Below are 12,812 nucleotides of genomic sequence, written 5' to 3'. Positions count from 1 at the left end.
CCTATCCATCGTATCCAAATTTTCCATCAAGGCAGCCGGCCACTTCACTATAGCCTTAGCAATCCATGCACTAGCAATAGTGGGACATAATACAGTCCCTGAATCAGGGTACACTGATTTCAGAGTATTATCAATTTTTCTATCCGCCGACTCCTTTAAGGCGGTAGATCCCGGTACTGGTAAAACCACCTTTTTTGAGAGTCTAGATACAGATGCGTCAACAATTGGCGGGTTTTCCCACTTTTTCCTATGCTCCTCAGGGAAAGGAAAAGCTACCAGATTCCTCTTAGGGATCTGAAACTTCTTTTCAGGATTCAACCAGGCCTTTTCAAATATAGCATTCCGTTCTTTTGAAGCAGGGAAGGTTAGCGAGGCTTTCTTGTTTTCCGTGAAAAAAGCCTCCTCAACCTGCTCAGATGTGGTATCATTAACATTTAACACATCCCTGATAGCCTCTATCAACAAATGCACCCCCCTTGCAAGAGATGCGGACCCCCACAATACATCCCCATCACCATCTGTAGTGTCAGAATCGGTATCCGTGTCGTCTTGTGTTACCTGCACAAGCGCACATTTGTGGGGGTATATAGAGGGGTGACCTGGGGTCCCTGACAAGGGCCACACAGCCATAGAGGTGTGCAATACCTGGGTTGCCAACTCATTACTGGTAACCCCGTCATAAATTTGAGTAATCCAAGTCCTGATAGAGGAAAACCACTCTGGTTCCCTTGCTGGAATCTGTGCTAAACCAGTGCTATCCTGATTACATGGAATGGGATCATCCTGGGAGGATAAATCCTCTGCAGCATATGACACTGTATCCCTGGACGTTGCTGCTGGTGACCAACAAACACACACAGGATGGGGTAAGACAGAAGGCCCCCCCCACCCAAGAATGGCAAGAGAGAGACAGAGATTGGAGCCAACCCACACCAGCGCTTAACAACAGGAAAAAAAAACCCTTACCAATGCTGACTTGTGCACCTTAATAGTAGAGATGAGCGGGTTCGGTTTCTCTGAATCCGAACCCGCCAGAACTTCATGTTTTTTTTCACGGGTCCGAGCGACTCGGATCTTCCCGCCTTGCTCGGTTAACCCGAGCGCGCCCGAACGTCATCATGACGCTGTCGGATTCTCGCGAGGCTCGGATTCTATCGCGAGACTCGGATTCTATATAAGGAGCCGCGCGTCGCCGCCATTTTCACACGTGCATTGAGATTGATAGGGAGAGGACGTGGCTGGCGTCCTCTCCGTTTAGACACTTGATTTACTAATTTTGGGGAGCATTAGGAGTACTCAGTAGTGTACAGTGCAGAGTTTTGCTGATAGTGACCAGTGACCACCACTTTTATTTATAATCCGTTCTCTGCCTGAAAAAAGCGATACACAGCACACAGTGACTCAGTCACATACCATATCTGTGTGCACTGCTCAGGCTCAGGCCAGTGTGCTGCATCATCTATTATCTATATATAATATTATATATCTGTCTGACTGCTCAGCTCACACAGCTTATAATTGTGGGGGAGACTGGGGAGCACTACTGCAGTGCCAGTTATAGGTTATAGCAGGAGCCAGGAGTACATAATATATTATATAGTGAGTGACCACCAGACACACAGTGCAGTTTATTTAATATATCCGTTCTCTGCCTGAAAAAAGCGATACACACAGTGACTCAGTCAGTCACATACCATATCTGTGTGCACTGCTCAGGCTCAGGCCAGTGTGCTGCATCATCTATATATATTATATATCTGTCTGACTGCTCAGCTCACACAGCTTATAATTGTGGGGGAGACTGGGGAGCACTACTGCAGTGCCAGTTATAGGTTATAGCAGGAGCCAGGAGTACATAATATTATATTAAAATTAAACAGTGCACACTTTTGCTGCAGGAGTGCCACTGCCAGTGTGACTAGTGACCAGTGACCTGACCACCAGTATATATAATATTAGTAGTATACTATCTCTTTATCAACCAGTCTATATATTAGCAGCAGACACAGTACAGTGCGGTAGTTCACGGCTGTGGCTACCTCTGTGTCGGCACTCGGCAGCCCGTCCATAATTGTATATACCACCTAACCGTGGTTTTTTTTTCTTTCTTTATACATACATACTAGTTACGAGTATACTATCTCTTTATCAACCAGTCTATATATTAGCAGCAGACACAGTACAGTGCGGTAGTTCACGGCTGTGGCTACCTCTGTGTCGGCACTCGGCAGCCCGTCCATAATTGTATATACCACCTAACCGTGGTTTTTTTTTCTTTCTTTATACATACATACTAGTTACGAGTATACTATCTCTTTATCAACCAGTCTATATATTAGCAGCAGACACAGTACAGTGCGGTAGTTCACGGCTGTGGCTACCTCTGTGTCGGCACTCGGCAGCCCGTCCATAATTGTATATACCACCTAACCGTGGTTTTTTTTTCTTTCTTTATACATACATACTAGTTACGAGTATACTATCTCTTTATCAACCAGTCTATATATTAGCAGCAGACACAGTACAGTGCGGTAGTTCACGGCTGTGGCTACCTCTGTGTCGGCACTCGGCAGCCCGTCCATAATTGTATATACCACCTAACCGTGTTTTTTTTTTCTTTCTTTATACATACATACTAGTTACGAGTATACTATCTCTTTATCAACCAGTCTATATATTAGCAGCAGACACAGTACAGTGCGGTAGTTCACGGCTGTGGCTACCTCTGTGTCGGCACTCGGCAGCCCGTCCATAATTGTATATACCACCTAACCGTGGTTTTTTTTTCTTTCTTTATACATACATACTAGTTACGAGTATACTATCTCTTTATCAACCAGTCTATATATTAGCAGCAGACACAGTACAGTGCGGTAGTTCACGGCTGTGGCTACCTCTGTGTCGGCACTCGGCAGCCCGTCCATAATTGTATATACCACCTAACCGTGGTTTTTTTTTCTTTCTTTATACATACATACTAGTTACGAGTATACTATCTCTTTATCAACCAGTCTATATATTAGCAGCAGACACAGTACAGTGCGGTAGTTCACGGCTGTGGCTACCTCTGTGTCGGCACTCGGCAGCCCGTCCATAATTGTATATACCACCTAACCGTGGTTTTTTTTTCTTTCTTTATACATACATACTAGTTACGAGTATACTATCTCTTTATCAACCAGTCTATATATTAGCAGCAGACACAGTACAGTGCGGTAGTTCACGGCTGTGGCTACCTCTGTGTCGGCACTCGGCAGCCCGTCCATAATTGTATACTAGTATCCAATCCATCCATCTCCATTGTTTACCTGAGGTGCCTTTTAGTTGTGCCTATTAAAATATGGAGAACAAAAATGTTGAGGTTCCAAAATTAGGGAAAGATCAAGATCCACTTCCACCTCGTGCTGAAGCTGCTGCCACTAGTCATGGCCGAGACGATGAAATGCCAGCAACGTCGTCTGCCAAGGCCGATGCCCAATGGCATAGTACAGAGCATGTCAAAACCAAAACACCAAATATCAGTAAAAAAAGGACTCCAAAACCTAAAATAAAATTGTCGGAGGAGAAGCGTAAACTTGCCAATATGCCATTTACCACACGGAGTGGCAAGGAACGGCTGAGGCCCTGGCCTATGTTCATGGCTAGTGGTTCAGCTTCACATGAGGATGGAAGCACTCAGCCTCTCGCTAGAAAACTGAAAAGACTCAAGCTGGCAAAAGCACCGCAAAGAACTGTGCGTTCTTTGAAATCCCAAATCCACAAGGAGAGTCCAATTGTGTCGGTTGCGATGCCTGACCTTCCCAACACTGGACGTGAAGAGCATGCGCCTTCCACCATTTGCACGCCCCCTGCAAGTGCTGGAAGGAGCACCCGCAGTCCAGTTCCTGATAGTCAGATTGAAGATGTCAGTGTTGAAGTACACCAGGATGAGGAGGATATGGGTGTTGCTGGCGCTGGGGAGGAAATTGACCAGGAGGATTCTGATGGTGAGGTGGTTTGTTTAAGTCAGGCACCCGGGGAGACACCTGTTGTCCGTGGGAGGAATATGGCCGTTGACATGCCAGGTGAAAATACCAAAAAAATCAGCTCTTCGGTGTGGAGGTATTTCACCAGAAATGCGGACAACAGGTGTCAAGCCGTGTGTTCCCTTTGTCAAGCTGTAATAAGTAGGGGTAAGGACGTTAACCACCTCGGAACATCCTCCCTTATACGTCACCTGCAGCGCATTCATAATAAGTCAGTGACAAGTTCAAAAACTTTGGGTGACAGCGGAAGCAGTCCACTGACCAGTAAATCCCTTCCTCTTGTAACCAAGCTCACGCAAACCACCCCACCAACTCCCTCAGTGTCAATTTCCTCCTTCCCCAGGAATGCCAATAGTCCTGCAGGCCATGTCACTGGCAATTCTGACGAGTCCTCTCCTGCCTGGGATTCCTCCGATGCATCCTTGCGTGTAACGCCTACTGCTGCTGGCGCTGCTGTTGTTGCCGCTGGGAGTCGATGGTCATCCCAGAGGGGAAGTCGTAAGCCCACTTGTACTACTTCCAGTAAGCAATTGACTGTTCAACAGTCCTTTGCGAGGAAGATGAAATATCACAGCAGTCATCCTACTGCAAAGCGGATAACTGAGGCCTTGGCATCCTGGGTGGTGAGAAACGTGGTTCCGGTATCCATCATTACTGCAGAGCCAACTAGAGACTTGTTGGAGGTACTGTGTCCCCGGTACCAAATACCATCTAGGTTCCATTTCTCTAGGCAGGCGATACCGAAAATGTACACAGACCTCAGAAAAAGAGTCACCAGTGTCCTAAAAAATGCAGCTGTACCCAATGTCCACTTAACCACGGACATGTGGACAAGTGGAGCAGGGCAGGGTCAGGACTATATGACTGTGACAGCCCACTGGGTAGATGTATGGACTCCCGCCGCAAGAACAGCAGCGGCGGCACCAGTAGCAGCATCTCGCAAACGCCAACTCTTTCCTAGGCAGGCTACGCTTTGTATCACCGCTTTCCAGAATACGCACACAGCTGAAAACCTCTTACGGCAACTGAGGAAGATCATCGCGGAATGGCTTACCCCAATTGGACTCTCCTGTGGATTTGTGGCATCGGACAACGCCAGCAATATTGTGTGTGCATTAAATCTGGGCCAATTCCAGCACGTCCCATGTTTTGCACATACCTTGAATTTGGTGGTGCAGAATTTTTTAAAAAACGACAGGGGCGTGCAAGAGATGCTGTCGGTGGCCAGAAGAATTGCGGGACACTTTCGGCGTACAGGCACCACGTACAGAAAACTGGAGCACCACCAAAAACTACTGAACCTGCCCTGCCATCATCTGAAGCAAGAAGTGGTAACGAGGTGGAATTCAACCCTCTATATGCTTCAGAGGTTGGAGGAGCAGCAAAAGGCCATTCAAGCCTATACAATTGAGCACGATATAGTAGGTGGAATGCACCTGTCTCAAGTGCAGTGGAGAATGATTTCAACGTTGTGCAAGGTTCTGATGCCCTTTGAACTTGCCACACGTGAAGTCAGTTCAGACACTGCCAGCCTGAGTCAGGTCATTCCCCTCATCAGGCTTTTGCAGAAGAAGCTGGAGGCATTGAAGGAGGATCTAACACGGAGCGATTCCGCTAGGCATGTGGGACTTGTGGATGCAGCCCTTAATTCGCTTAACAAGGATTCACGGGTGGTCAATCTGTTGAAATCAGAGCACTACATTTTGGCCACCGTGCTCGATCCTAGATTTAAAGCCTACCTTGGATCTCTCTTTCCGGCAGACACAGGTCTGCTGGGGTTGAAAGACCTGCTGGTGACAAAATTGTCAAGTCAAGCGGAACGCGACCTGTCAACATCTCCTCCTTCACATTCTCCCGCAACTGGGGGTGCGAGGAAAAGGCTCAGAATTCCGAGCCCAGCCGCTGGCGGTGATGCAGGGCAGTCTGGAGCGACTGCTGATGCTGACATCTGGTCCGGACTGAAGGACCTGACAACGATTACGGACATGTCGTCTACTGTCACTGCATATGATTCTCTCAACATTGATAGAATGGTGGAGGATTATATGAGTGACCGCATCCAAGTAGGCACGTCACACAGTCCGTACTTATACTGGCAGGAAAAAGAGGCAATTTGGAGGCCCTTGCACAAACTGGCTTTATTCTACCTAAGTTGCCCTCCCACAAGTGTGTACTCCGAAAGAGTGTTTAGTGCCGCCGCTCACCTTGTCAGCAATCGGCGTACGAGGTTACATCCAGAAAATGTGGAGAAGATGATGTTCATTAAAATGAATTATAATCAATTCCTCCGCGGAGACATTGACCAGCAGCAATTGCCTCCACAAAGTACACAGGGAGCTGAGATGGTGGATTCCAGTGGGGACGAATTGATAATCTGTGAGGAGGGGGATGTACACGGTGATATATCGGAGGGTGAAGATGAGGTGGACATCTTGCCTCTGTAGAGCCAGTTTGTGCAAGGAGAGATTAATTGCTTCTTTTTTGGGGGGGGTCCAAACCAACCCGTCATATCAGTCACAGTCGTGTGGCAGACCCTGTCACTGAAATGATGGGTTGGTTAAAGTGTGCATGTCCTGTTTTGTTTATACAACATAAGGGTGGGTGGGAGGGCCCAAGGACAATTCCATCTTGCACCTCTTTTTTCTTTTCTTTTTCTTTGCATCATGTGCTGATTGGGGAGGGTTTTTTGGAAGGGACATCCTGCGTGACACTGCAGTGCCACTCCTAGATGGGCCCGGTGTTTGTGTCGGCCACTAGGGTCGCTAATCTTACTCACACAGTCAGCTACCTCATTGCGCCTCTTTTTTTCTTTGCGTCATGTGCTGTTTGGGGAGGGTTTTTTGGAAGGGACATCCTGCGTGACACTGCAGTGCCACTCCTAGATGGGCCCGGTGTTTGTGTCGGCCACTAGGGTCGCTAATCTTACTCACACAGCTACCTCATTGCGCCTCTTTTTTTCTTTGCGTCATGTGCTGTTTGGGGAGGGTTTTTTGGAAGGGACATCCTGCGTGACACTGCAGTGCCACTCCTAGATGGGCCCGGTGTTTGTGTCGGCCACTAGGGTCACTTATCTTACTCACACAGCGACCTCGGTGCAAATTTTAGGACTAAAAATAATATTGTGAGGTGTGAGGTATTCAGAATAGACTGAAAATGAGTGTAAATTATGGTTTTTGAGGTTAATAATACTTTGGGATCAAAATGACCCCCAAATTCTATGATTTAAGCTGTTTTTTAGTGTTTTTGGAAAAAAACACCCGAATCCAAAACACACCCGAATCCGACAAAAAAAATTCGGTGAGGTTTTGCCAAAACGCGGTCGAACCCAAAACACGGCCGCGGAACCGAACCCAAAACCAAAACACAAAACCCGAAAAATTTCAGGCGCTCATCTCTGCTTAATAGGACACACAGTCAAACAATTAGCCTCCCCTCCCTTCTACAACCCTCTGGTACCGTAACAGTAATCTGGAGCTGCTGTGGAGGGACCAGGATCTTCCTTCATGAAAACAGCATGCAGGAAAATGGCGCTGGTCTGCTCTGAGGAGAAGCTCCGCCCCCTTCATGGCGCTGTCTTCCCGCTCAACTGAGTTTGAAAATGGTCTGAGGCGTTGTGCTGGCTGGGATCCCTGGGGCCCGACAGGCTTGCTGACCAATTGTGAGGGGTAGGCGCTGGCCAAGGGCGCCCCTCACAACGCCGCACAGTGTGCCTCTGGAACCATCCTGGAGCACGGTTAATACTGCGCTCCAACCCCTGTTGTATGTTAGTACATATGCGATCAGCATCACTGCAATAGGCGGTGAGGGGCGGTGATGTATCTTAATACATCCCACCCTCATTATTATTTTGAATGTCCAGTTCTCCTGTTGCCCATGTTTTTGCTACATTTACTGCTGTGCATTGTGTTAGATATTCTACTGTACTTGGACAAGAGGACCAAACATGGCAGTTACTGTACAAGGTGAGCATACTGTATGTGAGTGTGCGTATGTAATAAACTTGTACTATCTACAGCAGGCATGTCCAAACTGCGGCCCTCCAGCTGTTGTGAAACTACATATCTCAGCATGCCCTGACACAGGTTTGCTGTCAAAGAATGCTAAAGCTGTGTCAGGGCATGCTGGGATGTGTAGTTTCTCAACAGCTGGAGGGCCGCAGTTTGGACATGCCTGATCTACAGTGTGTGTGTAACTTGTGGTTTTTTTTATTTTAAATATTTTTTTTACAGATATCCCAGCATGTGTTTCACCTGTATAGCAGGAACTCAGATTATACAGGTGACCAGTGGTGCAAGTAGAAATATTTAATTAAAGGGACTGAGCGGCGAAAAATGGGTGTGGTCATGTGCTGCTAGGGGTGTGGTCACATAGCAATAGGGGGGTGGCTACATGACACTAGCAGTGTTGCCACATGACACAGCCCCTTTTCTTTGCACTTTGGTGGCAAGGCTAGACATATATAGTAATGCCTCCAGTATAATAGTAATATATAGTGATACCTCCAGTATAATAGAAATATATAGTGATGCCTCCAGTATAATAGTAATATAAAGTGATGCCTCCAGTATAATAGAAATATATAGGAATGCCTCCAGTATAATAGAAATATACAGTAATGCCTCCAGTATAATATACTGTATATATATATACACACACACACACACACACACACACACACACACACACACACACACACACACACACACACACACACACACACACACACATATATATCTAGTAATGCCTCCATTATAGTAGAAATATATACAGTAGTAATACCCCCACTATTAGCAGCAGTAGTACTATCTAGAGTTATTATTAACTACTAACACTAACGCTACTACTAGTACTACTGTTGCTACTATGATACTACATCTAAGTAATGGTTTAAGTTTAAGGAATGTAAGAGGTTATGGCTTAAGGTAAGGGAAGGTAAGAGGGTATGGCTTAAGGTTAGAGAAGGTAAGTGGGTATGGCTTAAGGTTAGGGAAGGTAAGAGGTTATGGTTTAAGGTTAGGAAAGGTAAGAGGGTACGGCTTAAGGTTAGGGAAGGTAAGAGATTATGGTTTAAGGTTAGGGAAGGTAAGAGGTTATGACTTAAGGTTAGGGAAGGTAAGAGGTTATGGCTTAAGGTTAGGGAAGGTAAGAGGGTATGGCCTAAGGTTAGGGAAGGTTACAGGTTATGGCTTAAGGTTAGGGAAGGTAAGAGGTTGTGGCTTAAGGTTAGGGAAGGTAAGAGGTTATGGCTTAAGGTTAGGGAAGGTAAGAGGTTGTGGCTTAAGGTTAGGGAAGGTAAGAGATTATGGCTTAAGGTTAGGGAAGGTAAGAGGTTATGGCTTAAGGTTAGGGAAGGTAAGAGGCTATGGCTTAAGGTTAGGGAAGGTAAGAGGTTATTGTTTAAGGTTAGGGAAGGTAAGAGATTATGGTTTAAGGTTAGGGAAGGTAAGAGGTTATGACTTAAGGTTAGGGAAGGTTACAGGTTATGGCTTAAGGTTAGGGAAGGTAAGAGGTTATGGCTTAAGGTTAGGGAAGGTAAGAGGGTATGGCCTAAGGTTAGGGAAGGTTACAGGTTATGGCTTAAGGTTAGGGAAGGTAAGAGGTTATGGCTTAAGGTTAGGGAAGGTAAGAGGTTATGGCTTAAGTTTAGGGAAGGTAAGAGGTTATGGTTTAAGGTTAGGGAAAGTAAGAGGTGATGGCTTAAGTTTAGGGAAGGTAAGAGGTTTTGGCTTAAGGTTAGGGAAGGTAAGAGGTTTTGGCTTAAGGTTAGGGAAAGTAAGAGGCTATGGCTTAAGGTTAGGGAAGGTAAGAGGTTATGGCTTAAGGTTAGGGAAGGTAAGAGGTTATGGCTTAAGGTTACAGAAGGTAAGAGGTTATGGCTTAAGGTTAGGGAAGGTAATAGGGTATGGCTTAAGGTTAGGGAAGGTAATAGGGTATGGCTTAAGGTTAGGGAAGGTAATAGGGTATGGCTTAAGGTTAGGGAAGGTAATAGGGTATGGCTTAAGGTTAGGGAAGGTAAGAGGATTTTGAGTACCGGGACGTTAGGGTAGGTAAATCATTTTATCTGGAACAGACAGTGGATTACTGGCTAATATTGGAAGACTGACAGTCACACCTTATTAATCACACCACATACTTACACACACACTGGATATTTCCCGCTGAGAGAATACGATAAGAAGGTTAATAATCTATGAACTGAGATAACAGCTACAGATGTGGGAAAGTATAATACACAATACATTAGTACATAATGATTACAAGATTTATTACAGGAGATATTTGCACTCAAATAAATGTAGCTGTTACAGATTAAAGCAATGATTATATATGAATTTAATTCTAAATATACGAGATAGAAGAAAGTGCCAAATATAGGGACTTATTCAGACTGATCGCTACTCTGTGAATTTGCAGAGGCTTGCAATCGGATAGTCACCGCCCAGACAGAGTAACCACTCCGTGCAAGTCTGCTTACGCCATGCGAAAAGCTTTGTAAACGCCGCTTTGTTTTTTCCGGTGTGTGCAGTCTGTGTGTAGACCAGGACTTACTCCTACAGTGCAATAGAATCAGGCTGATCGGAGCCGGAGCTGACGTCACACACCCACCCTGAAAACATTTGGGAACGCCTGCGTTTTTCCTGACACCCACAGAAAACGGTCAATCACCACCCCCAAATGTCCACTTCCTGTCAATTAACTTGCGTATGCCTAGCGATCTAAAAAAATCACTGGGTTTTCTTGCAGTTTGCCCTCACGCATGCGCAGTTGATCGATAATCATCCACCTTGTGAATTTGTGCAGCAGCGATCATGTCTGAATTAGGCCCATAGTACAGTACATTATACAAATACAGGCACTGTTATATACAAGTAATTATACAGCAGGTACCTGCGTACCAGAACAGAGAATGGGTTATCTATAGCTCACTATAGGGGGGCATATTTATCACCATCCGTGTCTTGGATGCAGATGTCATGTGATAAAATCGCCCAAACTCGCACTGCGAAAACTGATTACATCACAGGGACGTATCAATTATCGCATGCAGGGACAGAGCTCGCAGTCAAGGTCTGTCCCTGCGATGCCTCTCCGCAGCATCATCTTTGTATTTTTCGTAAAAAATAACCTGATGGCCTATTGCGCATGTGCTGACCCTGCCGACATCGCCACTACCGCAGCCACCCTGTAAACACCCCCCCCCCCCCCATCGCGACTACCCCTGCGCACCGCGGCACCCCCCCCAGCGGGATAATAAACTCACCTGTCCAGGCAGCCGGTCTGCGCTGCTTCTGCTTGGTTGTCAGGCGCCGGATCATGTGTGCTGCGGTGTCCCCCGGTGCTGTAAAGTGCGCTGCCGCTTTGCAGCATCACTTTACTGCATCGGGGTCAAATTGCAGCAAATGTGGACCCGGCGCCCGGCAGCGCTCACCGGAGTAGCGGACACCGGCTCCCGGGACAGGTGAGTATGTTGGGTTTTTTTTACTTTTTTTTTGTTTGTTTTTTTAACACTGTGATCAACTTGTATGTCCATCGGACACACAGAGCTGATCACTGGAGCCGGGTCCCGCACAGCTTTCTCTGCCAGGGGGCAGAGAAAGCTGGGCGAAAGGTTGCACATCGCAGTTCTGCCCTGAGACCTGAGCTGGCGAGATTATCACAGGGCACACTGCGGTATTTTTTCAAATTTTTTTTAGTAAATCTGGTCACATCACATTTCCAATTATAAGTATGGGAAATGCGACGTGGCTTACTACAAAACAGTGAAGTAAAGGGTTTGGAGCAGTTTTTCATGAAAACCGCTCCAAATGCCCTTTATACATTCAGGTGATACCAAAATAATGTGAAGAGGGTGTGAAAAACAGAAAACATCCTTTTTCACATTATTTTAGTATAAATAATGTTAATAAATAGGATGACTGGATCCCACAATATCTCCTTATTGGTATATATATATATATATATATATATATATATATATTTCCTTAGTAAATAAGTAAGTAGTGAATACAGAGAACATGCAGTGCATGTAGAGATGTACATATGTCAGCAATGTGGCGTTTTGGGGGGACTGAGATGTGCAGTGTTGCATATGATTGATGTTTCCCCACTGCCTGCAGTCACTATCATGTCAGCGCAAGTGTAGCAACATGGAGTGTATTGCCCGACAGGTGGGTGGTATTTTACAGCAAGTGAGAGGCATTTCCTGGCAGGTGAGTATTATTTCACGGCAGTTGGGTGGTATTTCCAAGCAGTTGGGTGGCATTTGCGAGCAGTTGGGTGGCATTTTCTGGAAGTTGGGTGGCATTTCCTGGAAGTTGGGTGGCATTTCCTAGCAGTTGGGTGGCATTTCCTGGAAGTTGGGTGGCATTTCCTTACACTTGGCTGGTATTTCCGGGCAGGTGGGTGGTGTACTCTGGAGTATGGTAAGTGGATGTGATGATGGATAATGTAGGCACTGAGGTCACATTCTGATATTCGTTGTGTCCGCTCGGCAGGGTGCTGACAACAATGATCACAATAAGTAAGACCACTGCGGAGATGAAGATCAGCCAGATGACACATCTCTAATAAGAGATAAAAGAAGATGTTACATGATAGACACAGCATCTCCCTATTACTCTATCAGCTGCAGCTGCTGGGTATAAAAGCTCCTTCATGAGGAGGAAATGAGCAGCACAAACACAAACAAAGCCACACAACTCTCACACTATGGCCCTCATTCCGAGTTGTTCGCTCGCAAGCGGATTTTTGCAGATTTGCTCATGCTAAGCCGCCGCCTACTGGGAG

General features: G+C 46.1%; 1 protein-coding gene and 1 long non-coding RNA gene across 2 annotated transcripts in view; one reads left to right on the top strand and one right to left on the bottom strand.

The window, feature by feature from the left end:
• LOC134945699 (uncharacterized) overlaps positions 1 to 12,812 on the top strand; it is a 471,787-nt gene that overhangs the window by 1,885 nt on the left and 457,090 nt on the right. The gene's annotated exons all lie outside the window — the stretch shown is intronic.
• The window catches only part of LOC134945698 (uncharacterized), a 51,073-nt gene continuing 48,530 nt past the window's right edge, over positions 10,270 to 12,812 (bottom strand). Inside the window, exon 5 of the mRNA XM_063935143.1 lies at positions 10,270 to 12,589. Within this exon, the coding sequence (XP_063791213.1) occupies positions 12,398 to 12,589 (192 nt within the window). The 3' untranslated portion in view covers positions 10,270 to 12,397. The remainder of the gene's footprint in view (positions 12,590 to 12,812) is intronic.

This window comes from Pseudophryne corroboree, chromosome 7, assembly GCF_028390025.1.
Source record: "Pseudophryne corroboree isolate aPseCor3 chromosome 7, aPseCor3.hap2, whole genome shotgun sequence".
NCBI lineage: Eukaryota > Metazoa > Chordata > Amphibia > Anura > Myobatrachidae > Pseudophryne > Pseudophryne corroboree.
This window is presented reverse-complemented; position numbering and strand designations above follow the sequence as displayed.